This window comes from Pimephales promelas, chromosome 19 (assembly GCF_988280905.1).
Source record: "Pimephales promelas chromosome 19, fPimPro1.hap1.1, whole genome shotgun sequence".
Taxonomy (NCBI): domain Eukaryota; kingdom Metazoa; phylum Chordata; class Actinopteri; order Cypriniformes; family Leuciscidae; genus Pimephales; species Pimephales promelas.
Genome location: NC_142787.1, coordinates 18,365,055 through 18,391,342, shown reverse-complemented (window position 1 = coordinate 18,391,342; position 26,288 = coordinate 18,365,055). Strand labels below are relative to the sequence as shown.

The 26,288-nt window shown below is 40.6% G+C and overlaps 1 protein-coding gene across 2 annotated transcripts; it reads right to left on the bottom strand.

The window, feature by feature from the left end:
* sptan1 (spectrin alpha, non-erythrocytic 1) lies at positions 1-26,288 on the bottom strand. Of its 2 annotated transcripts, XM_039668855.2 has the most exons (57): positions 26,158-26,288; positions 22,026-22,265; positions 21,423-21,548; positions 20,840-20,980; positions 20,449-20,729; positions 19,918-20,062; positions 19,607-19,761; positions 19,361-19,496; positions 19,058-19,159; positions 18,817-18,954; positions 18,590-18,700; positions 18,424-18,501; positions 18,135-18,290; positions 17,816-18,020; positions 17,425-17,606; positions 17,047-17,290; positions 16,798-16,920; positions 16,438-16,655; positions 16,065-16,157; positions 15,812-15,946; positions 15,566-15,714; positions 14,833-14,892; positions 14,224-14,422; positions 14,002-14,106; positions 13,281-13,313; positions 13,117-13,152; positions 12,861-12,908; positions 12,103-12,194; positions 11,832-11,976; positions 11,571-11,752; positions 11,347-11,446; positions 10,857-11,054; positions 10,612-10,758; positions 10,399-10,502; positions 10,138-10,300; positions 9,883-9,897; positions 8,260-8,391; positions 8,031-8,168; positions 7,846-7,950; positions 7,545-7,753; positions 7,336-7,456; positions 7,090-7,211; positions 6,798-6,930; positions 6,551-6,649; positions 6,276-6,435; positions 6,073-6,149; positions 5,764-5,973; positions 5,377-5,673; positions 4,279-4,391; positions 3,814-3,831; positions 3,420-3,482; positions 2,382-2,436; positions 1,226-1,422; positions 1,005-1,058; positions 775-921; positions 548-695; positions 1-461 (listed from the first exon to the last, which is right to left on the bottom strand). In XM_039668855.2, exons 1-57 carry the CDS (start codon positions 26,188-26,190, stop codon positions 336-338), a joined length of 7,542 nt encoding a protein of 2,513 aa, XP_039524789.2. In that variant the 5' UTR covers positions 26,191-26,288; the 3' UTR covers positions 1-335. The 2 variants fall into 2 exon arrangements, with proteins under 2 accessions (XP_039524789.2, XP_039524790.2); XM_039668856.2 differs by lacking the exon at positions 3,420-3,482 and having other exon boundaries at positions 26,158-26,287.

Here is a 26,288-nt window from a genome sequence, read left to right as displayed (position 1 = left end):
TTTCCAGTTATAACCAGTAGCGTTTATTAAAGCACACTGCAGTCTTGTGGGTGATGTTACAGCATATCCTCTCTATAGGTGTGTTAAACAAAGCAAAGCACTTAACAGCTAAAACAATCACAATAAAATGCAGACAGATCCACTACACTATTGTCAGTGAAGCATGAGGAAGTGTCAGATAAATACGCAGGGTTAAGAGTGATAGCAAGATACAGATATTGCTATACTGGATGCTATAGAGAATTTTCATTTCAGATCCATGCAGTTTGGCCTTGTGTTATTGTGAGGGGCAAAACGCATCCCGATTGGTCACTGGCAAGCGGGGGGGCGGGGAATCAGTTGACGAAAAGCGAGCGGGTGAATTCCACAAAGTCGAAAGCTGATGGGATCTCGCGGCCCTTGCTGTCCAGGAATGGCTTCATGTGGGAAATGCAGTAGTCTGCCTGTTCCTTCGTCAGGTTCTGTAAACACAGAAGGTCATTAAGTTCATCTTTCTAACACCTTGTCCAATACCAGTTGTAAATAACATAGGTTTGTTATTTTGTACCTGATAGAGTTCTTCCTTGGTGACGTAAGGTTTGTTCTCGGCGCTGAGAGCACGGAAAGCGCTCTCGATCTCCTCGCTTGACTTCACGTTCTCCGTTTCTCTGCTGATCATGAAGGCCATGTACTCCTGCAAGGACACGTTTCCATCCCTAAATAAAACAAATTTGATGTTAGCTCATCAACAGACAGAACACAATATTTAGCACATGTATAGAAGAGGTTTCTCACCGGTTTGGATCCACAATGTCCAGGATGGACTCAAACTCTGGGTCTGGTTCTCCTTCTTCAACCATGGGGAGGTCGTAGCCCAGAGACCGCAGGCAAGACTTGAACTCCTGATGGTTTAGACGTCCAGATTTTTCTTTGTCGAAATGCCTGAGAAACAAACGCATCACATTTTCAAGATCACTCAAATTCAGCATTGTAATGTTTTATTTTGTTCAAGTGGAAAAACTCACTTGAACATCATGCTGAACTCCTTGAGGGCCTCCTCTGTTACTCCTGTAGTATTTCTAGAACAGAATTGCGAGAAAAGTCAGTCAAGGTAAATTGCTGGTTACACAGGGAAAGTTATGGACTCTGAACTAATTAAGTTAATCTCACTCTGATCTGATCTGAAGAAGATCATACAAATATAATAATCTTAATACGGCATTGTAACTGGTTTCTGAGGTGTCACCTGGCTTGGATCTGTTGTTCCAGGTTGTGTTGCATCCTCATGCCCAGCTGGTCGAGTTGGTCCCACTGTTGGGCCAGACCCACGGTGCTGTGTTCTGTGTATTTGTTGTCCAGGATCAGCGCCTCTTCCATGGCTGCTCCCAGATCCTCGATCTTCTTCAGCTGACTGCGCATGGCACGAATCTCCTGGTGCTTGCGCTGCAGAGGAACCCAGAGGGAAAACACATTTAGAACAGAGCAGGGTGTCTCAAGTTTGAGGCTTATGCAAGCGTTTTAAATGTCCTCTTTCCTGCAAGCTTAAACAGTGAAATGTTCACACATTTTTATGGAAAAGGAAAAATAACACTTATTTGTGATTAATGGATAAGGGTTATTTGGAAACCATTTTATATAAATAGGACAAACACTAGCTGAAGAAAAACATTATACTGACTATTGATATTTTTTCCAGTGTTGTTGAAACGCTGAATATTGAAATGTACACTTTCACTTTAAGACTAGAAAAGGATTTTTTTTGACAAACAATTTTATCAAAGACTGCATGGACAAAAAGAAAGGTCTTGCAGATAAAAGCTGCGATAAGAGCTGAGCATAACTAGAATTTTATTTTAATTCACTCTTGAAATTACCACAACTTTATAAGATTTTATTAATTTGCATGACCATGATCAGGCCTGGAGTTCACAATATTGTACACTAAAGCAATAACAAAAGAATGTATTCACTATAATACACACTACCATTCAAAAATTTGCTGTCAGCAGATGCAATAAATTGATCAAAAGAGTCAGAAAAAATGTATCACAGTTTCTACAAAAAAATAAAGCAGGTTTCAACATTTATAAGAATGTTACTTGAGCACCAAATCAGCATATTAAAATGAATTCCGAAAGGATCATGTGACACTGAAGACTGCACAGGGATAAATTACGTTTTAAAATATATTAAGATAGAAAACAGCTATTTTAAATTGTAATATTTCAATGGCATATTACAGTTTTTACTCTTATCAATCTAATAAATGCAGCCTTGGTGAGCATAAACACTGAAAAAAACAAACAAACAAACAAAACCCATCTTACTCACCCAAACCGTTTGAACTGTATTGTACAACTGACAATACTAATACTGATTGATTTAGAGTTATTCAAACTCACCTTGGTAGCCTCTAGCTGCGACTCTAGAGTTCCGGATTCTTCCACCATGCAGGACCTGCCCACACACCAAAGCAATGAAACCAACAGCAGAAGTCCGAGAACACATGACACATCCACTCAGAAACATCTCTTACTCACTCCACACACCTTACAAGAGCGGCTCTCACTACACTAGGTCAGTTATATAAGGTCAACTATCATTAAACGTATAGTAATTTCCAGTGAGTTAAAAAGGTGTATTTTTATGACTATGAGTTAGACTATATTGTTTAAATGGGTTTGCACAACCTCTGTCATTACTTCTCAAGCTGTAACCTACATCTTCCAGGATTTCTTGTACATGACAATATGACTTACCAATTGTTTTGTAGTAGATACCAAGTACAAACTATAAGCCACCACAGAATGCAACTACAATAACCAAAGTCATGCTAACAAAGCCAACTTATATCCATGGTGATCCAGACCATGCTTGATTAGGGCTGCTGTCAACAGGGTGAGAAACTGCTATATTTGTACCACTGCTTTAGTTTAAAGTGCAGATCTTGAAAAATGTGCAAAATCAAAGATTCAGAGGTCCTTGACTAGCCAAATTATAAATGTAAGAGTCCAAAAATGTTAATGCACAGCAGTTCAAATTCAGATCAGGATATTGAACAAGTTTAATCATGGAAATCACAATGCAGTTTCCACCCTGAATCTGGTGCATGAACATTTTCCCCAAAATGAAGAAAACTTAACTGAAACATGTGGGGAAAAAAAGAAGAAGAAAAAAAGGTTAAAGAATGAGATGAAGTGTTCACACTCCTCAACACTGGTGCTGAATATAGCCAGGCTTGTTGGATTAAGAAGCTGGAAGGGTTCATTTAAAAAAAAAAAAATCTCACATTGCAGTGAATGTTAGTAAAAGGGATTGAACACACACACACACAGAGCCTTTACGGTGGGGATCAGACTCAAGTGCATGAGCAGAATAAAAACCCAAAAAGTGTGGGGTGAGGGGTTAGAGGCCAATCAGGAGGAAAAAAGGGAGAAGACCTTCCAGAAAGATCATCATCGACTTCATACTGATAGACACGGATTACCCTCCGATAGGCTATGCTATTCAGAGATGGGGCAGGTGGGAGATGAAGAGGGAATGGAAAAAGAGTGTGAAAAAACAGAAAGGAATACATCTGGAAATATATTTTCAAAACATATAGTAAAATATGCAAAATATATGTAAAGTGAGATTCTTCTTGATGGCACCCTGTATTAGTTCTAACCAATCATTGGTCTATTCTGCCCTGAAACTCAAACTCCCAATGAAACTATGTGAGTTTCTATCATGACAGTCCCTAGACATCCAATTCCTGAAAAGTAAATCCCATTTAAAAATTCATACACACTTACACACACACGCATTGTAAAATAGAAAAATTGTGATATTCACCCATCCAGAAGGTAAGTCCTGATTTAAAAAAAATGATCCAAGCATCAGGGTAGCAGCAAATAGGGAAAAGGAATGGGGAAATAAGCGAGGGAGAGAGAAAGAAACAGTTAAAACATTGAGCCGTGACATTAATGCCACTACTCAATTCTCACATGAAAGTACATGTAACAAGCGCAAAGCACTGCAGTTGCATATCAAGCCCAGATGGGTTTAAATTGTGTGAAGAGCTTCACCCAAACAGACATGACAAAGCAGGCAATTACTTGGATGGAACGAATAAAAATGGCCGTCTACGAAAGTTACATTGAGATCAGGAAAGCTTGATTAAATTCAAACAGATGTGCGTGATGTCATGCAGTGGAGTCAAATGTGTTGCATGCTATGCGTGTGTTTAATCCCCGAGCATTACTCAACTAAAATGAAAGAGAACACAACACTTAAGTAGCGCATGGTGGTCCCCTGTACCTGGTCTCCTGCAGCCATTGGTGGAAGGCATTGGCATGTTGGGCAAACTCTTGTCTGAGTTTATCATTCTCTTCCTGTCTCCTCTGCTCCTTCTGTAGCTCCAACTCTCGCTCCTATAGAGTCAGTTATAAAACGTTAATTCCAACCTTTAATAATAGACTTGCAAAATCGAATTGTTGCACATGTGATCTTTTTTATTGAACTGAAGTTAAAATCGGGTTATATTTTGGACATAATATTGTCAGTATTGGCCGTTTTTGAACAATTTTGCCAATGAAAACAGTTCCAAACAAAGCCACAGCAGAACTGTTGTGTGTATTCAATGCTTTTCTCATCGAACACAAAAGTGTCTTTTCGGGGGTAATTCTTCAGCCAAAATTGATGTGCGAAGGCTCTAGTATTTATATTGACTAACACTAAAGAGTAACTAAAACTTTTTTTTAATTAATGATCTGTAAGAATGGATATTTATTAATACCAGTCATTGATTCGAGTAACTTTTTTGACATTGACATTTGTATGAAGTGTTTTATTTCTACAATATATGGTGTAAAAACGTCTTAGAGCTGCCCTCTTCAGGTTGAACGGTGGCTACTGCAGTTGAATTTTCCTATTGGATGTTCCGCACTTCGTGACGTAGATAGCTTTGAGCTCACCACGCTATTGGTACGAGCGGCAGTATAAAAACCAGCTTGTTTCATCAAAACCACTGTAGCGAGTCAGGAGTTGGAATTGCAAGTATTGAAAACGATCAGAATAGAGTGTTTTAGCGTCTATTTCATCCCCTCTATCCCCACTTTTTCAGTATTTTTCAAATATTGCCAGAGGGTGGAGTCAGACTCTGACCAGGGGGTTTAGTTACCCTTTAACAAAGATTAATAAATGCTGTAAAGCACATTGTTAGTTCATGTTAGCTACTAATGCATCAACTAATTATACCTTATTGTACAGTGTTACCATACATTAAAATGTCACTGGCATCAGACATTTTCTGTTACAGATATTCAGAAATCATCTCAGCATCCAAATAATATTGGCCTACTTCAAATGCACAAACAATTGAAAAAAAAAAATGATGCTTCAGGATCCCAATATCACCTTAATGATCTTCTGAAGGTTCCTCCAGGTCTCCTCTAGAGCCTCCATGGTAAACCAAGTGTATGGGTTGGATACCACTTGGAAACTCTTGATCTGGCGATCAAGTTCTGCCAGTTGGCTGAAGTCGGCCTCTGCGGAGCTGAGAGATGAGCGGAAGGCATCATGGGCGTCCCGCAGGGCCCTGATTTCCTCGAGAGAGTTGCACCGTACGGGGTCTGTCAGATCTTCCTCAGCGTTCTCAAACCAGCTGTTGAAGGCTGAGGCCTTCTTGGCAAAGGTGAGGAAAAGATCCTCGACCTGGATTGAGTGGCGAACATAAGAACAAGAGTTACAGACATAGAAAACATTTTAATGTCCTCACTCTAGGCAAAATTCCATTCTTCACACCTTTCTGAAGTGCTCCTGGGCTTCCAAAAGCTTCTTCTTGCGTGCGGCTGAGTTGGACAGCAACTGGTTCCAGCGCTTCATCAGTGTGGCATGACGAGCCTCGATGGCCTTGGACTGCACGTGTTTGGCTGCCAACAGCTGGTCTTTCAGGGCTGTGATGTTGGTGATGCCCTCCTGCTGGAAAGCCTGAAGCCCTGCATCAAAGGTTTCCTACGAGACAGTCAGATTTAACAGTGAAGCTTGAAAGGATTTGATGCGCTGAATGTACAATATGGTTTACGAATATGTTTGTCATATACAATGTCACACCTGTTTGGTGAGCAGAGTCTGCACCGAGGAGAGATCACGACCATAGTCATCAGTCTTCAAGCTGTTTTCCTTCTCACCTGATCAAGCCAAAGACAAAAATGGGTAACAGGTTACAAGGGTAAAAAGAGAAAATAACAGTTTATTTCTTGTCAATCCTTTTAAATGACAGTTTCTTCTCATTTGCATGAAATATCAAAACTCACCAATCCAGGACTCCACCACATCAGCCTTCCAGTTGAACTGCAGGAAGGCAGAGTTCTCATCCAGCTTGGCCTTCCTCTGAGCTGCGGCTCTCTCAAGCTCTGACACCTTCCCACGCAGGGCCTTAATTTTAGCCATGATGTTCTCCACATTGTGGTTCTCCTGCAAAAAAAGAAACAATATGACAATGATATTGCTATCAGCTCATTTTAAACTTCATAGAAACTATGAAGGGTCAAATTTACAGTATATGGACTTTCTAATAGTTGAACTATACCTTCTTGATAAGTTCATCTCCATTGGAACACACATCATTCACTCGGTCCCTGTGCACGGTAAAATCGGTTTCAAATGCTTCATGTTTCTTCAGCAAGCCCTGAAAACAAAGAGCCACATTAAGAAAGTGTTGACACAAAAACGCAAAAAAAAACAGCAAATATGAAGGTATGTCCAAGACCAGGGTATAATCTTGTTTTTTTTTTTTTCCACTAAGCTCATCTGATGAATACTGTAGTTTCACACACCTGCACAGCTGCCAGCGTATCACCGTAATCCTCACTTCCGACCAGGTTCAGTTTCTCATTAATCCAGGCTTCCTCTTCCTCCACATTCGCCACAAACTGCTGGTATTCCAGCGACTCTTCAAGCCTCTGCCCGCTAAAGAAAGTGGCAAACCAAACTATTTTCAAATTCCTGTCCAAGGTAATATACACTACCCTTCAAATGTTTGGCCGTTGATAAGATTTCACCGAGACTGAATTCATTTGATCGAAAATGCAACCAGAAAAAAGTAAAACAGTGAAATACAGTTCTCACCGAGCAGCAGCCAGATCTTTCAGTTCCTTCCAGTGCTCCACAAACTGGGCCAGCCTCTGCTGGATCTCATCCTGTCCAATGGTGTTGTCGTCAGACAGCTTCTTCCCAGTCTCCAACACAGACTGCAAGGACAAAAAAGTACCATAAGCATTCAGAATTATGATTCACTTGAGTTTAAAACACTCCAGTCAAGACCTTTTCATTTCTATAAATCAATATGCAACAAAGTTGAATGTGTCTCCTCACCTGAATGGCTGGCTCGTGTGCTCCCAGCTCAGCCTCCAGCCTCTTGTGCTTCTTCCTCAGATTCTGTACTCCCGTCAAATCACGTCCATAGTCCTCCGAGCTCACCAACAACTTCTTTTCCCTAATGAAACAGAATGAATTAGATCTAGTATACAGCCTTAAAAGAAAAAAAAGGTTAGTGTGTGGTCTAAAATTGATGTAAACCATACTTGATCCAAGATTCCTCATCGTCCAGATCCCTGAAGAACTGGTGCAGACGATGCGACTCGTTCAGCTTGGCACGTCGCCCAGCAGCCATGCTCTTGATTTTGACGAAGCGTCCGTTAACGGCATCACGCTTGTCCTTGACCTGGGAAGTGTCGAAGGCATTGCTGGCCATCAAGCTGTCAGCCTGGCCATTAAGATCCTTCAGACGATCCTATAAGAGCACAAAGACACCAAAGAGCCATCAGAATGTGCTAACTGAAGATAAAATTATGAGTATGTCTGGAGATATAGTCGGTGAGCTACCTCATGAGCAGAGATGTCAGCCTCCAAAAGCTGGTGCTTTTTAAGCAGATTGTTGACTGAGGCCAGATCTTTCCCATAATCCTCAGAGGCAAGAAGAGCCTCAACCTGTGAGCAGAGGAAGAACGTCAGAATGTTTGGAATTATTCTAGTAAGAACATTTAAACAAAGACCTATCACATAAATACCTCAGACAGCCAGAAGTCAAAGTCCTTGATGCCAGTGTTGAAGTTCTGCTGCTTGTTTGCCTCCTTTAGTTTCTGACTCTTCTCAGCAGATTTGTTGACGAGGAACTGCCACTGCTCATCCAGGGCGTTAAGACGAGCCTGAGAGCAAATATGAGCGCGACCACAGCAAAATGAGTACAGACCCTAACTCAGCAGCTGCCTATTTCTGAAACACTTCCGAAAGTGTTACCTTGACAGCATCCTCACTTCCAGCACAGGCACCTCTCTGGATGAGAGCATTGCCCGTGTCTATCACCCCGCGGATACGATCAGCATTAGCGTGCAACTCAGCCTCAAAAGCCTGGTGCTTCTGGTGCTTGCTCTGAAAGTGGCAAGAAAGCGAAATACAGCAAACTGAGCCACACAGTGAAGTCGTGCAAGGTGTACAAAAGCAACAGCTGGTTTTATATCTACCTCTGTAGATGTGTACAGGAAACTGATATAAACATCTGTGTAAAAGCAGTGCATATTCAACGCTCCTGTAACATACATGTGTGCGTTTTATGTGTACGCCTTTGTTTAGACTGTTTGAGAAAAGTGATGTCTTATCTGTAAATCACAAAGTGCACACCTTTCAAAATAAAAATGAAAATGTGTCCAATACACACAAAAACAGAATGTGAAGTGACTGTGAATTTACAAACCACCAAACAAGGACCAAACACGTAACGTGGAACTCGTTCCATAAACATGACACATTCAAAGCCTGATGAAACATTCAATAAAATGAAGTGGATGCCATCCAGCACATAAATAACTCTGTGGAGAAATCTAGGAGTTGGGGTGTTTTGTCTAAGATCATTCCACATTTTATATTACCCAGAGAGATGGAGAGAAGGAACAAAGCACTTCCAAACGGCTCATCTAAAGCATTTGCGGAGACACTTAAAAGAAGCTGTAACACACTATGGATTCTGGCCGTCGCACACATGTAACTGATTCTGTTATTTTAACATAGTATTCCACAAAAAGCAAAGCACAATTAAATGTTTGAAAGCACTTCTCCAGCATCTCTCTGAATTGATACAGTATTGTGGCTATGTTCGGAATAGTACCCTACCATACTATAACATACTACTATTGGAGCATGCATATGAGACGTTTTCTTTATGCATGTAATATTTGAGAGAATAACTACATTTATCAAAAAGTGCAGTACAATTAGAGCACACTGTGTGGGATACTGTGGATAATGCGCTCAACTAGACCTTTCATGTAATAAATAAAAATGTTCAAATAAGAAAATAATTTTAATATTTTATTGTAAAATAAAATAATGAATATTCATGTAATACTTATATTTTATAGTATACCTGTAATATTAAAATACTAATAATATGTATGACTGTCTTCAATTCTTTATTCTCAAATATTACACCATCAAAATGAACAGTAAAACTGTAAAACAGCTTATATGTTTACTAAATTAAAATTATATAATGAATAGTATGAAGTGTTTTACTATGCTATTCCAAACACAGCCAAACATTTCTTGACATACTTTTGTCAAAGTTGGCTTTTAGATACGCGACTCTGTGAGAAGCACAGATTTTCCGTGAGGAATAAATTTAAATCAAAACATCCCAACTTCAATGACACAACATGAAAAGGCCACACCCAGCAATTACAAATTAAAGGCTGCAACGATGGGTCACGGGAAGGAACAATGACAAACAGCTGATGATGCTATACAAAACAAGACATTTATAACACATACGGAACTCAAATACACATTTACAAACAAAACAATAAGACAATGGACAAGTGGAGAGACCCTACTGAGGTTAGTTAGCTTTGGCACTACTGCACTTACCAGCAGCTTGGACAGCTAGAAACAGACAACGGGAACACAGACAGAAATTCAGTTTAATTTCCTATATATTAAAACACTTGGGGTTGGTTAAGGCAGGGATAACAAGAGAAATGCATTTTTAATTTGCACTTTATTATGGTATTAATAGATTTACAAGGTTAGACTTAAGCGGGATACTGATCTTTAGAACTTTAGCATGTCTGAAAAAAGGTTGGCACCATCTGTTCGAGACTGATGCCCGAAGTGTGACGTTACCTGGATGTTAGTGGGGTCCTTGTAAGATTCGTCAGTGGCGGTTTGTAGTTTCTCACTGATCCACGCTTCAATCTCATCTACGTCTCTGCTAAACTGCTGCAGAGTCTGCGACTCACCCAGCTTAGAGCGTTTCTCAATCATCTGAGCCTTGAGACGGCGCCACCTGGAGGTCAAAATTAAATTAAATCACACGAAACCCACAAATATTTACATGGTACGGATTTACTCAGTCTGAGCAGTATAAATCAGAAAGAGCCTGACCTGTCCAAGACTTCATTACGGCGATTGAAGATTTCAGGCTTAGCGTAGTGGTCAGCACTAATGAGCTGGTCAGCAAAAGACTGCAGTGCTGCAATCTTCTCTTCCTGCAAAGACCGTCAAATCGAAATTAGCGACAAAAAAAAAAAATCCAAGTTCAAAATCAAAAAATGTTGAGAAGGACTGCTTTGTTATTTCACAATGGCGCTTACTGACCTGCACATTGATAGCCTTGTCAAAGTCTTCGTGTTTCTTGATGAGGGCCTCCACACTGTCCAGGGAGTCTCCCTTGTCATCGCTGGCCAAGAAGGCCTCGCGAGCTGCCATCCAGTTCTCAGCCTGCTCGCAGTCACGGTTGAATAGCTGCAGAAGACAAAAAAGAAACATATAATGTTATTTGACTGTAACATTTCCTAATGTCAATGTTTTGTGTGTTAAAACTAAACATGATCCCTGCTGACCTGCAGTTCCAGACACTGGTCCAGCATCATCCTGCGCTGAACCCAGGCCTTCTCCAGGTCAGCACGCTCCCGGTCAAGAGCCTCCAGCTTCTGTTGGATCTCAGGGCTGGCGTAGTGGCCACGGGCAAGAAGCTGCTGTCCAAATTGCTCAAAGGCCTGGAAGGTGCCTGCACGAGCATCGATCTCAGTACGGTGTTCCTACAGAATGGGAACATGTGAGTGTTTTAAAAAAAAATCCTTTGCAAAACTGTGTTTAGTCCATAAACAATACATTTTTTTACATATAGCAGACACTTTTCAAGGTACACATTTACATTCTTATCAGTTCTTGCTGCTTGGGAATCAAACCCATGACCTTGACGTTGTAAGCTCCAATGTTCTACTGTTGAGCTACAGGAAAACTAAACTAAACAACTAAATTGTATTATTAAAAGTATAACAGTGATGCGACAAAATACAGATCACAGATGTTTCTGGCAGCATTCAGTACCTGATGTCTCTCCAACAAGGCTTCAGCTCCAGTGACGTCTTTGGCCAGCTCGTCAGAAGACACGAGGCCTCTGATGCCGTTGATCCAGGACATGAGATCCCTGTGAGAAAGAAGCACAGGTTTGTTTAGAGTTTTCTATACTACTGCTTTGATACCATCTAGTTTATCTAAGTTGTAACCTTTTGTACCACATATTTTCATCTCTTTTTATTGATCCTTCTCACCTAAAGTCACTGAGGAAGCGCTGCAGGTCATGAGAGTTTCCCAGTTTTTCTTTGCGTTGGTCAGCACGACCCACCAGGCTGCTCCAGGCTGTGTTCAGCTCGGTGCACTTCTCCTGAATGTCATCCACAGCCTCAGGATGAGACTGAATCAAACGCTCTGCAGTCTCACCCAGGGAGTTCACCTGCCACGGGATGAAGAGGATATTTAGCTGATGTTTTAGGCAAGGAAACTCAAACTAAATCAATGAAGATGAATTTTACCTTATCTCCTAGAGCAGCCAGGTCTCTCTCAAAGCCTTCATGCTTCCGCTGCAGAGCTTGCACGCTGGCGAGGTCATGGCCGTAGTTATCGGTGTTCAGGGCTTGGTTCTTCTCTTCAATCCATTCCTTGGTCTCATCTGCATCCCTGTGAATCACACACTAGCTCAATCTCTTGGCATTTCCCGTGGCTTGTATCGTACAAGTATAACAATAACCTAACAGTATGAACGACAGACAGTTTTGATCTGTTCTTAAAGTGCCATATATGTACCTGTGGAACCTCTGCACTTCATGAGCACTACCCAGCATGTTGCTTCTGTCTTCAGCCAGCTGCTGCAGGGCCCTCCAGCGGTTGTTCAGCTCCTATGCACCACCATAAAACCATTAGCAGCCATTCAGAGCTTACGTTATTGGTCTACATAACACAATGATGTGATCCTTGACAGCAGGCAGAAGATTAAACTTGAATGATATAAAACAACTGTTGAGAAACAAAAATGTTATGGTAGTGTATATTTAGAAATATTTTTAACAGCCAATCCACTATCCAAAGCACTACATAAATGCTTCTAAATCCTTTGTGCCATACTTTGCTCTTCATTTCAGCAGCAAAAGCAACAGTATGGATGAGTGTCACAAACAAAAAGGCTACAACATTTAAGCACATAGAATGAGTGATGGCAGTCAGGAAATATGGAAACTGGGGTGGATGCATCTGACACAAACTGAAAAAAAGAAGCGTTAATGCATTCTACGGCTGTTATACCTCCACCAAAAAACAGATGGTGTCAAGACATAAAGGAGTTATTTCAAATGAGCAACATGTACTCAAGAAAGGAAAAGGGGGGTGGGGGGATGCAGCAGCACAGTTGATGGTTCAGTAATGAGACAAAGGGAATCAGAGACCATGGTAAACGTACAAAACCACCACAATGAGGTAGTCCTGCAGGTACACAGGCCACAATGCAGATTTAGTAGGATGGGTTGTGGGACGATTTAAAGATTGCAACGAAGAACCTAGGATCTTACCTTAATAGTATTAAAGTTGGCCGTTGTTTGAACAGCCAAGCGAACAGACTATATTGAGTTGAAAAATTTGAAAGAACAGATAAGAAACACACCAATCAAGAGAGAGTATCACCATGTGAATTAAAAGAACCAGACTGTTCTTTTCTTTCTGTAACCACAGTCAACAAACAACACTGTGGTTAACATGCAGACCCTGCATCAAAACTACACATGCATCAATCTCAAAGACCAAAGATTAGATGATGTAATAGATTACCTTCCATGGAGATGCACTTTTAGAGTCAGCTTCATCCTGTTAAATAAAATAGGAATACAATCAGTTCAACCCACAAAAACGTCACATGATATTCTTGTGTTTGTTTCATCCAGACACTCCAACTGTTGTAGAGACAATTATGAATGATATAAAATAACAATGACCTTGCCAGGAGCTGAGCCCAGCATCTCTAGTTGCTGATGGTATGATGAAGGGATGGTGGGAGGAGGGAATACAGGGTTGGAAGGAGAAAGGGGGACAAAAATAGGCAAAGTCATCACATCTATAATGCTCATAATTAATAAGCATACAACTATAATGTGCATGATGTAAATGTTGATGAGTGGAATGACTAATAATCATGATTCACACTACCATTCAAAAGTTTGAAAAAGTTTTTATTTTTAAATACTTTTATTCTGTGAGGATGCGTTAAATTAATCAAAAGTGACTTGATAGACATTTATAATGTAACAAAAGATTTGTATTTTAAATAAATGCTGTTCTATTGATCACAGAATACTAAAAAAAAAAAGAAATCACAGTTTTGACAAAAAATAATATAAGAGCAAATGTTTCCAACACTGATAATAATAAATGTTTCTTGAAGCACCTAAGCAGCATATTAGAATGAACTTTGATAAGCAACAAATTACATTTTAAGATAAATTAAAATAGAAAACAGCTATTTTAAATTGTAACCATATTCCACAATATTAGTTTTTACTATATTTTTAATAAATGCAGCCTTTGTGAGAATAAGAGACTTTTTTCAAAAAAAAATATGTATAAAAAAACAATCCCAACCTTTTGAACAGTAGTGTGTGTAACTGTGTATGTGTATGTATAATCAAATTCACTGTGTATAAAGTATTTTCCTCTCACCTGGGCCTGTACAACCGGAGCTTCTTCCGCCATCAGTCCTTCAGACTCCAGCTCAGATGCCACCTTATTTATGTCCCTCAGCCGAGACTCATTTGCTTTCAGATCCTAGTAAACAATAAAACAAAAAACAGACAAAACAAAGAGTTTATAATCAGGAAATATGTCCAAGCCAATGCTAGTGTCCAATGATAAATGTGTCACAGATGTGTAGGAGAAACATACCTTCTGGAAGTCATCAAACTTCTTCTGCAGCACTTCCACTTGCTCCAGGTCAGAGCCGACCTCCTCATTAGTAAGTGCTGACTCCTTCTCATTGATCCACTGCTGCAGTTCGTTCGCCTCGCGGAAAAGCATGAACTTCTTGCAGCTCTTCTCCAGCATGTCCTTCCTCTTCTCTCCCAAGTCTTGCAGTGTACCATACCTGATAAGAGAAAGAGAGAGGGATAAAGAGAGAAGTCAGAACCTTGCAACTCCCATCTCAACACAGGGACTGAAGCATCTTCCTCTAGGAGAGGAAATGAGAGGTGGAAACACAGACAGGGGTTACTGATGAGAAATCTGCATAGTCAGCCATTGAAAATGCAGAATGAATTCTACGAATACAAAAAGCTCAGAGAAGATGGGAACTTCTATCCCTTGATGAAATAGAAGAGTTGAGAAGGAATGAGAATTATCTGGACAGAGGGATATATAATATTAAGGAGAGAACGTTACAAGACCTAAAGTGTGACAGAAATGCCATATGGATGAGAGGAATGAGGATGAAGGTTTCGCAACGATTGATCAAAGGCTTCTTTGATCAAACGAATGACAAAGGTTAGGCTTACTCACAGTTCCTCCACCTGCTTCATGCGCATAGATACGCTGCACACCTCCTTGGTGACCACAGTCCTGCCACAGGGCAGGGCAAGCAGACACATGCAAGCATTTAAATGAAGAAAGAAAGAAAATAAAGGAAAAAGAGGAGTAACGAGGGGTCAGAAACATTAGTGAAAGTTAGTTTTTTTTAACAGATGCCCTTTTTGAGCTACAGGAAGAATAAGGATGCAAAGATCTTAAGAGGCTTTGTGTTAAAAAGAAATGATTTTGTTGGAATGTAAGATGTGAGGTAGAAAAGCAAGTACACATACATGTTCACATTAGGGCTTTCAATAGATTTGAATTGTTTAGTGAATTACACGCTATGCAGATTAATTAGTAATTGTAGCAATTGTACTGTTTTCCAGTTTAATATAATTTAAAATGTTTATTTATTCCTGTAATGCCTTTAGTCCAATCTTCAGTGTCACATGATCCTTTAGAAAATATTCTAATATGCTAATTTGCTGCTCAAGAAACATCTCTTCTTGTCAATGCTGAAAATTACTTTTTTTTCAGGATTCTTTCAAGAATACATTAATTCATCCTGATGAATAAGTTCTTTGCTCTGACTTTTTTTATTTTATAAAAAAAAAAAAAAATCTTACACAGACTTACATTGACAGCACTTATGCATATTAAACATACAGAGAGAAATCTGGCCACAATCATTTGATGAGAAAACTGAAAGCAGAGTAACTCTTACTGGTTGTCAATCTGATCCTGTCGCAGAGCGATGCTGCCCTGTTCATCTAGCAGATTCTCGCGAGAGGAAGATTGAGTCGGGTCCAACTTCTTCACGTACGCCGCGGGAACAAAGCCCTGCCTGTCGTTCACTTCCACTTTCCACCAATCCTGAGGACAAGATAAATATATTACTTGATTGAGTTCAAACTGTCATTTAGATCCAAACTGTTATGCTAAGTAACATGTAGCATGCCCTATTAATCACCTTGTTGGTGCTGTTGAGCAGAGTGAGGATGTCGCCCTTCTTCATGGTGACCTCACGTGGACTCTTCTCCTGGTAGTCATACAGAGCAAGAACCAGCTCCTTACCGGTCTCATCATCAGTGGGGGCCACTTGTTGCTGTAGATGAAATCCATGAAAAAGGACCACATTTTCATTGACATGAAATGAACGAAGGGTGCACTTGTAGTCTATATTATTTCCTTTTGGTCAATGTAGTAGTGTTGTGTGGTCTTACTCTGCAGCCCTGAGCTTGTTCTCTTAAGGCCTGGATGCTGCTGCCATATGCACTCAGATCAGACATCAGTGCCTCATGCTTCTTGAGCAGAGCCTGTAAATGATAACAATGAGATTTCAGTGCCCATACATTTTTTATATACATAAAACTGCAATATGAGACATTACAAAGCAAATTAATTTTAGATCTGCCAATTAAATATTTTGTGAATGAGAGATGCTATATGAAACGAACACCAGAACAGTAAATTAATTATTTTTTTCCCCTTTCCTTTGCAAGTTTTGCTCAAATATGAGGTTATAAAAAAATGTCAGGCCTCTAAACCCCAAAAGAGGTCCATTCTAGATAAAAGCCAGTCCCCCTCCTCGTTTACCTCTGCCGAGTCCTCGTCTTTGCCATAGTCAGTGCTTCCTACAATGGGCTCCTTCTCTCTCATCCAGGACTCGGCCTCGTTGGCATCAGCGAAGTACTGCTGAGCCTGAAGGGAGTCCTCCAGATCTTGTCTACGCTGGGTCGCTTTTCCCTTTAGTCCGTCCCAGCGGTTGTGCAGCTCTTGGAGCTTAACTTTCACATCCTCCCCTGCAAAGTGACCTGAAACGGTAGGAAAAAAGCCTTTTTAATTTTCATAAACCATTCTAATTTATTGTTTCTACATTGACTAAAGGCGCTTAATTCTGAAACAACGCCTAATACAAAGTCAATGTCTCATGAAAATGCTAGAAATAAATCCTACCCTCATCAACCATGGCCTCCCCCTTCTGAGAAACAGCTTTGATTCTGGGCTCATGACCAGAGATTTCTGCCTGCAGAGCCTGGTGTTTCTTCAGAAGGTTCTGGACTCCAATAAGGTCTTTTCCTGAGAGGGTACAAGAAGATCATTGTTATATATGAATGTCAACAGATTATAGTTATTTTAGATAGTCTGCAGAATGCCAACCTTATTTGACTAAGACCTCATTTAATGTAATTTATTTACACTGACCCCTGTTGGTGGAGGAAGCAATAGGTTCCTTCTCTCGGATCCAGGTTTCCTCATCTTCTACATCCCTGAAAAGTTGCTGAAGGCGCAGAGAGTCTGAAAGCTTCTGTTTACGGGCGGCCATAGGCTCCTTTAGGGCCTCGTAGCGTGCCACCAGAGCCTCTTGTTTCTTGCGGATATTATCAGCATCAAAATGGCCGGCCTCCTGGAACTGCCTGGCCTGGATGGTAATGCCATCAATACGGTCCTGTCAAGAGGAGAGAAACAAGCTGTCAGTTAAGATGAAGGAAGTTTAGATGTTTAGTAAAACTGCCAATTGTACAGATTCAGAAAGATTCTGTCTACATATCTTATATCAGTTAATCATTCAGACATCGTTACCTGGTGGGCAGCCACATCAGCCTCTAGCAGAGCATGTTTCTTCTGAAGGTTCTGGACGCTGGTCAGGTCTTTTCCAAAGTCATCGGAGGCCAGGTGTCCCTCCACCTCATACAGCCACAGCTCGATGTCCTCCACATTACGATTGAACTGCTGCTGCTGGTTTGCTTCACGCAACTTAATCCCTACAAGGGTAAAGGATGTGATCATGTGATATGATTAAAAAATATATTTTTTACTGTTTTGAACAGTATTTAACAAGAGCAAAAAAAGATATGGTTTCATAACAAGCTGGTAGAACTAAATGAACAGTGGTTGTTACATTATTTGTCAGTCAGATATCTTTCAGCAATTCTTGTCCACGCTATATTCACACTCTTGAGCATTTTGTCACCTTTAAGCTCAGTTGCCTCTAGAAGTTTCTTCCACTGAGAGCTGACCTCATCCATTCGGGTGGACACCTCACTGGAGGCATAGTGTTTCCTATCAACCAGTTCCTGGCCTGACTTCTGCAGCGCATCAATGCGGCTCTGATTAGCAGAAAGCTCGGCCTCGAAGGCCTGGTGCTTCTGTACCTTCCCCTGCAGGTTGGATGGGTCCTAAAAAAAGAAGGAACAGAGATGGGGAGGAAAAGAGGATGAGAGAAAGAAAGAAATATAGACAACTGAATCCAAATGTGCAAAACAATTTGAAGTAGTTCTAGGACAACATACCTTGTAGGCCTCGTCAGTTGCGGTCTTCATCTTCTCATTGATCCAGCTCTTGAGCTCATCAGAGTCCCGGAAGAACTGCTGCAGATGGAAAGAGTCCTCCAGGGCGGCACGGCGAAATTGAGCACGCTCATGAAGAGCATTGCGTCTGCTCAGCAGCTGAAGTAGAAAAAAAGGCGTTTAAATTATACTATTACCAGTGATTCAGCACTTCTGTCAGCAATAATTGAGAAGAGGAAAGTGCTTGCGAGGGTGAAATGAAGGACATTTCAGGGTGCTAATCTCCACTTACTGCATCTCTGCGGGTGGCCACATCCTCCTTGGCGTAATGATTGTTCTGGATCAGTTTGGTGGCAAACTCATCCAGGGCCTGTACATTTCAATACAGAATTAAAATAAATGTAAAATAAAAATTGTACCAGGCCTTGAATTGTACATAAGACGGTGTGATTTCTTACGGTGATTTTCTCTTCCTGGGCACTGAGGGATTTCTCAAAGTCTTCGTGTTTCTTCAGAAGAGCTTCAACACTATCCAGAGAGTCACCTAAATCTTCATTCAGCAGGAAAGCCTTGAGGAAAACAGATTGAAACCTTTAAAATCTTTAAAAATAAATTTTTGCTACACATTTGAGAGAAAGTGTGATCTTCACAATATAAGATGAATGATTTCAACACAAATTCATACCTCCTGCTTGCTCATCCAGTTGTCAACCTGCTCGGTGTCCCTGTAAAAGAGCTGCAGGTCCATGCACTGCTCATACTGCTGCCTGCGGAGCTCCCACAGCTCCAGAAGAGACATTTTTTCTTCAGAGAGTATGCCCAGCTACACCGACGAAAATGAGGAGTCATTCAGGTGCTGCTCACTTTATATTTACAAAGACTTCAATTATGAGTTTACAAAGACATAGATATGTGTTCAGACACACCTTTTCCTTGACTTCCTCTGAAGCATAATGTCCAGTGTTCAGCAGAGCTTGCCCAGCCTCATCCGTAGATTTGAAACTGTCCTCATGAGCATCAATCTCACCCTGATAAAACATTATGGACATAATCAGTCGTTTAATGCCAAGCATCCTTGGTAGAACAATACTGTAAGACCAATTACAATAGCAATACTTCATTAGCAAATCACACTCAAATAAGTTTGTTTCTATAAAAACACATTTTGTAGATACAATTTTCAATCCAAACATAATTATCCCATGTTGCTCTACTTGTTTAGATAATACCTTATGCTCCTGGTGACGGTCGAGCAAGGCCTCAGCTCCAGCCACATCGTTGGCCAACTCGTCTGCGTTGATCAGAGCCTTCATCTCAGTCACCCAGCTGGTCAGATCACGGAAATCTGCAGTGAAGCGCTGCAGCCTAAAATAAAAAGAAATCATAAGATCACAAGCTAGCACTGTGTAAGCTGAGCTTAACATTAAACTCTCAATTTGAAGCGATCAAAGGCAAAAAGGTGTGTATTAACCCACCTGTAGGAGTCATTGAGGCGAGTGTGTCGCTCAGCCGCCAGGGTACGGATTTGCTCCCAGTTGGTAATGAGTTCGTCTCTTTTCAGGTGGATCTGAGTGGCGTTCTGGGGGTGTGTCTGCTGCAGACGGTCTGCCTCACCACCAAGAGTGTTTACCTGAAGAAAGGAAAGCATGTCTATATCATACACAAAGAATTATTGCACATTGCTTAAATGTACATACAAAAAAACAAAGAGAGAATAAATGTAAACATTTGATTAGGCCTGTATTGTGAAATAGAAAAAAAAGTTTGTGGATAGGCTGAGACTGACCTTGTCCTCCAAGGCTGCCAAGTCTCTTTCCAGACCTTCGTGCTTCCGGAGCAGGGCTTGAACGCTGGCAAGGTCACGACCAAAATCATCAGACGCCATCAGCTGCTCCTTCTCCTTAATCCAGCTGATTGTCTCATCCACATCCCTGTAGGCCAGAACAGAAAATTTCAGTAATTAAAGACAATTTTTTATAAAAAGTAGTGATTCCATCAGGAAATCCCATAGAAAGATTCATAAAATACAGCTGAATACTGTACAAATGTCTTTAAAAACAATAAGTATAAAGATAACATATCTATATTAGCATCCACGTCAAAGCATAATAACGTTCCATTTACTATAAGCATGTGCTGCATCATCTGCCGTGCAATTTAAATGCTCAAACTATTTGAAGTATCTGAATGGCTGTCAATGTTTTATTGATCGTCATGTGGAAAAAAATTGTTCTGAAAGTGGTGTGGACTTCACTATTCTCAGAGAAATATAGAGATCGTTAAAACTTTATAATTATTGTTGTTGGTGTGAACTTACCGATTGAAACGCTGCACCTCAGCAGCTCCAAACAGCTTGCCCTGCCTCTGCTGAGCCAAGCCCTTCAGCCTCTGCCAGGCAGCGTTCACCTCCTCCTGCTTCTTCAAGATGAGCTCAGCTTCTGGGTGGTTCTCCTGGGTTAGCTTACCAGCTGCCTGGTTCACCTCGTTCACACGCTCCTCATGGGCTGCCAAGTCTGTCTGAAACTCCTCAAACTTCTTCTGTAAAACTTCCACATGCTCCAGGTCCTGTCCAAGCTCCTCAGAGGTGGCAATCGCTTCCTGCAAGAAAGTTTTGTCAGTGCGTCTTCAAATATCTTGGTGAAATTACTCTTCAGAATTGACCAAACACGCCTATAGCACAATATATGACGCCTACTAGTGTTTCTCACCTTGTCACTGATCCAGTCCAGAGCATCCTCGCACTCACGGAGATACTGCACCAATTTCTGGGCCTGCAGGAGACGCACTCCCTTCTCTTTAGTCTTCTGCAGCAGCAGGTCCCACAGACGATGAAGCTCCTCTAGACGGGTCTGCGTTTAAAGAGGGGACAAAAACAGAGAGTTAGGATCAAAACAAAATGCTCTCCTTGTCACACATATTTTTTCTAGGACAGCTCAGATGAAGTCTAGAAATGTTGTTTTCTGAAATAGAAAGTCAGTTTGGACTGTAATAGAAAGACTAAGTAGGGAATTTGAGATATACTAAAAAAAAAAAAAACACTGCACGCAGTTCTTTCATGGACATGCACTGTTAAAAGAAGCAGATGAAATTAAAAGTAAGCATCTTTCACCGCACTCAAGCACCTACTTGAATGAAAGCGCCATAATTGACACTTTTTACTATTGGTCGCTGAGAGGTCCGGTAAGGCGTGAAAGACTGATCAGTATAGGATGATGTTAAAAAAACTATAAATTACACTTTTCGTCATTATGGAAATGTAGCATGTGGTATTAAAAAGAAAGAGCCTCTTACTCGGATGGTTTCAGATGCAAAGTGGCTCTCGGATATCATGAGGTTGCCGGTTTCGTCCAGTTTGATAATGGCCCCAGCGTTAGCCTGCACCTCTGCCTCAAAGGCTTGATGTTTCTGGAGCTTTCCCTAAGAGATGGAAAAAATAAAGCTCTGTAAGTAGAAAATAATGGTAAATTTGACGCATACTATGCAGCTCTTAACTTCTCGATTTTAAATAATGTATTTAAATAATGTATTTTTGAGAAGATGCATTTCTTTAGACAGCTTTGCAACTCGGCCTAATTTCAACCAACTCCATAATCAGCTGCATATATATGTCACTAATATAGTTTTGATAAAAGTCAATGTATGTATGTGTTCAAGCTATTATAATGTGATGACTCTACACATACATTTACTGTTGATTACAGCAGACACCCAGTCAAGGAATTTACAGCTTAAGGGAGGAGGTCACTTCAGGAACAGTGGTGATAAAACACTTTAATACTTTATTGTTTTCTCTGAGGTGAGTTGTTCATATATATATATATGAAAGCTATTTAGAAGTTTTCAAAATGACTCTTCTACTTCTACAATATATATATTCATAGGTTTTTCTCTCACCTGAAGGTTGCTGGGGTCCTTGTAGTTCTCATCAGAGGCAATCTGTAGCTTCTCTTGGATCCATTTCTCAAGCTCATCTGCATCTCGACGGAAGAACTGGAACCGGTACGAGTCCTCGAGTTTCTGTCTTCGTACAGTAGACAGCTCCTTGAAGCGACGGTACCGGTCCAGAACCTGCTGTCGGCGCTCCTGGATGTCGTCGGCCGACTCTAGAACTTTGACTCCACTGACATCCATTTTCTAAAAGAGGGCAGAATTTGTTAATGAATGAATCTCCAAATGCCCTTCCACATGAACTTGGGCTTAGTAAACCAATAATGCATTTTTGAAGAACCTCAAGTGTGGCTATCTGATCAGAAAAGAACAAGAGTACAGCAAAATAGTTCTCTAACAGGAAACAATATGGAATAACCTTCAGGTAACGGCAATACAAGGACCAATTAAAAAATATTTCACAATAAAATTACGTTTTCATTAAACTAAAGTAGTCAACATTTGAAGTGAATCAAAATCTTCAAAGTTATACATGCGTTTTGAACAATATCTGTTCTTGTCTTAGGACAACTTTGATAAACTTTTTTTGATCCACTTCAAATGTTGACAACTGTATACTATATGTATGCAAATGAATAAAAAAAAATGACAACACAAAGTCTGTATGAAACAAACACTCACTGGAAGGAGGTACCTAAAACCAAGCGGATATTTTATGAGTTAAAACTCTCCCCAGCAATGGCCAACAGCTGAGCACATCATGGGGGTCCAGGCGGACATTCCTCACGCTTCTGAGCAAACCAGCACAAAGAGAGTGCTGCCATCAGCCCCCTACTGACTCTGAACACAACCCCCACCAATCCAAATCCCAATACAACTGCATCTGTCCCATACTGTCAGAAGGGTGGGGGTGGTGTGATTTCAGCTGCATTTGAGGGTGGAGGGGATGTTAGTGTCCAGAATGACTGAACCAAAGATGGTTCCCACCCAGGTTACAGCCAATGTTTCTGTAATAACATGAAGCTGGATGTCTAGAACTGTTCCAAATGTTTCCACAGCAGCTTTGGTCCAGAGCTTTGGTCCAGAGAAACTGGCTCCAACAGCGGCTTACAAAACTGCTGTTCTTGAACCAAGATCTGTTAATGTTAGAGGCCGGGGGGGTAACCTCAACAGTAGAGATGCACCGATTGACCGGTGCGTGATCGGAGCCGGTCGATTTTCACGTGATCGGCCATGACCGGTGACCGGCCGGTCAGTTTGACATCTGCCGATTTCATGCGGGTCAAATGCACTAGGGCGCCGCATGATTAACATCGCGCTACATCAGTATCACACGTGCACACGGAATGCACATATAAGAAACCTTGTGAATTACGGCCGTTTCACGCCTTATTTACACCTCAAGCGTGAGCGGCGCATATTTTTTTCGGCTTGCATGTTAATCAATGAGTGGATTCACACTGGGAGCAGGAGCAGCGCGTGAGCATCAAGCAGGAACGTCGCGTGAGGAGAAATGAATCACACTCAATTAAAGTGAAAGCACACTTTTGATTAAAACAAAATTGATTTAAAGGTGCCCAAAATGCACAAAATTGTGCCGTGTGTTTTAAGTTTTAAAAGGAACTGGAGTAGGCCATGTCAGAAAGGAAAATCTATCCATTTAAACCTGTTTTTATATCGAGTTTGAGTAAAAGTATATGGTGTTTTATAAAAATATATATATATATATATATATAGAAATCGGCTAAAATCAGTATCGGCAGGTCAAACTCAATGAAAATCAGCTAAAATTGGAATCGGCCTAGAAAATTGTAATCGGTCTACTCAACAGCATATCATTCTGATGTGAAACAAAACTAGATTGTTGTTGACACTGGAAACATTGGACAATGACTCTCAAAAATTAAAAATATATTCTCAAAAATCATTTTACTCATAAATAAAGACCATTCTGTGTCATGTTTATTTGTAGTTAGGTAATATGATGATAAAAGCTGTTATGAGCTGATTTTCAGAGAGGTTCAATCTCGATCTCCAGAATGACTGGATTTCTTGGAATGCAGGGTCTGCTGCTGATCAATTTAAGAAGAGTCTGAAGTGATAAAAAGCTAACCAAGGACAAAGAGTAGAAGAATTCACTGTTCACACAGGTGTGAACATCTGGAGTCATTCCACACAGCTGTGTGAACAAATGAACATTCTTCACTGTTTCAGTAATAGCATGGCAACCTATTAACCCTTTCTTTGGGTTTTTATTCATTTTAAGGCTAAATACTATTTTTATGGCAAGTAAACTATCATTTAAAATATAATAAACAAACTCCTGGAATTATAACCACTTAAAACCAGAACAGATTAAAACACTAGGCATCATACATTTGCTGTCTTTGTAAATTTTATAGAGAAAATCTGATCATACACTAAACGACACTACATACCCATGCTGGCAGAATGTGTGTAGTGCTGTCGCCACTCAGGATTGGTCACTTTTTTGCTGCCTGTTTCTCTATAAATGGCCAAGCGCACTATTTGAATAATAAAAGTTAATAATAAAATTCAAATAAATATTTGATCAGCCTCCATAACACTTGCTATTTACATCTCATGACGTATGTAAAGCAATGATTTTGTTCAATTTTGTATTCAATCCAAAGAGCTCTGTGCCCCACAGAGGAAAATTAAACCATATCTGTACAGGCAGGGCTGGATCGACACGGAATGGAAAGGTTAAGCAATGATAATGGTTTATCCCGATGGAGGAAAAGCAGTTCTAAAATCACTCAAAATATCAAACCTGTTTTATATCTCCAACTGGATGGAATCAAAGTCTGTGGCCATCATCCACAATACGATTTTCTGTGAAATCTGTCAATTCCAACTGCAGTCTAAAGAGAATACCAGTCTCTTTAGACTGGTGATATACACAACTAGCTCATCCAGACTGCAAATAGGGACAAAAATCTCTGCAAAAGTCATGTAGTGTGTTCCAGTCTTTACAAAAGCTTCATTTAATTTGTAAATTTAACAAAATGTTGTGTGACTGCATGTGGATGTTGTCGGGCATCACATGCTAAAATCATTTGAGGGCTTTGTGCTCCATTTGCTGAAGCGAATTCATTATAGGACATGTTTAGGGAGGGTTCAGGCTAATCCAAGGCCAGAGAAACTAACAAAACAGCAATTTTAACAATGTGAGGAGTGGCCAGACTATAGAGTCAGCCATGTAATGCACTGTCAGCCTGGATCAATACAGTCTTTTGTTATGCTGGCCAGAACTGCCATCTTTCCATTATAACCCCCATCCAGATAGAAGAAATGAGGAAAATAAAGGATAAGATGGGGGAACGGGGGGAGAATGGGAGGAGAGAGAAGATGGCGGTCATCATGCTAAATATGAAAGAGACAGAAACAGCAAAGGTTTATAAAGAGAATGAAGAGAATTAACCACAGGAGATCAGCCCAATTAGTGGCTGCTATGTACAAAACATCTGCTTGATATAATGACAGGAGATTAGAAAAGAGAAAGTAGATGAGGAAGTGATTAGCTAATGGCTGATCCATTAGTGAGGTCTTTGACTCAATCATAACTCCAACCCATCCAAATGAGAAATGTGATGAACGACCAAAGATCTAATGCACAGCTTGCACTTTACTGTGGAAACATTCTGTTTTAGTCCAGATCAGCTGGATGCCACCCTTCCCCCTCCCAGCCTCTCCCAAAACAATCCCATCTCAATGTCCACTCAGATCAGACAGGAGATTACGACCAGCTCAGTCTGGTTTCAGTCCAACAGCTCTGTGGGGATAAGTGTCATGACCACTGATCTGTACCGTTAAATTAAGCCGGAAACTGTGTGTTGGAAAAGACGCAATAGGCCACACCCATGTGCAGATCAAAAGTCAGCAGACGTGCACTCACCCGTGATATGTCTTTAAAAACCATGCAATCTCAGTACTCATTATGTGACATTGTATTTACAATACTTACACATGAAATAAGAGTTAAATAAACAAACAATATAATAAAAACTTACAGTAATACAAAGCTACGCGTTCACAAGTGCCTCACTGCAGTTCAGCTGTAGCAACAGATAGCGCTTCTAAACGCAACTGCGTACTACTGATAACACAAACTCACACGTTCTTCTCCCTCCTCGTTCCTCTCTATCATTTGTCTTAGTCTGTTGCTTCTGAATCCAAATGAATACGGCAGTCCAGCAGCACTCTGGAATATTCCCCTCCCATTCCCACGAGCTTGTTCATTGAGCA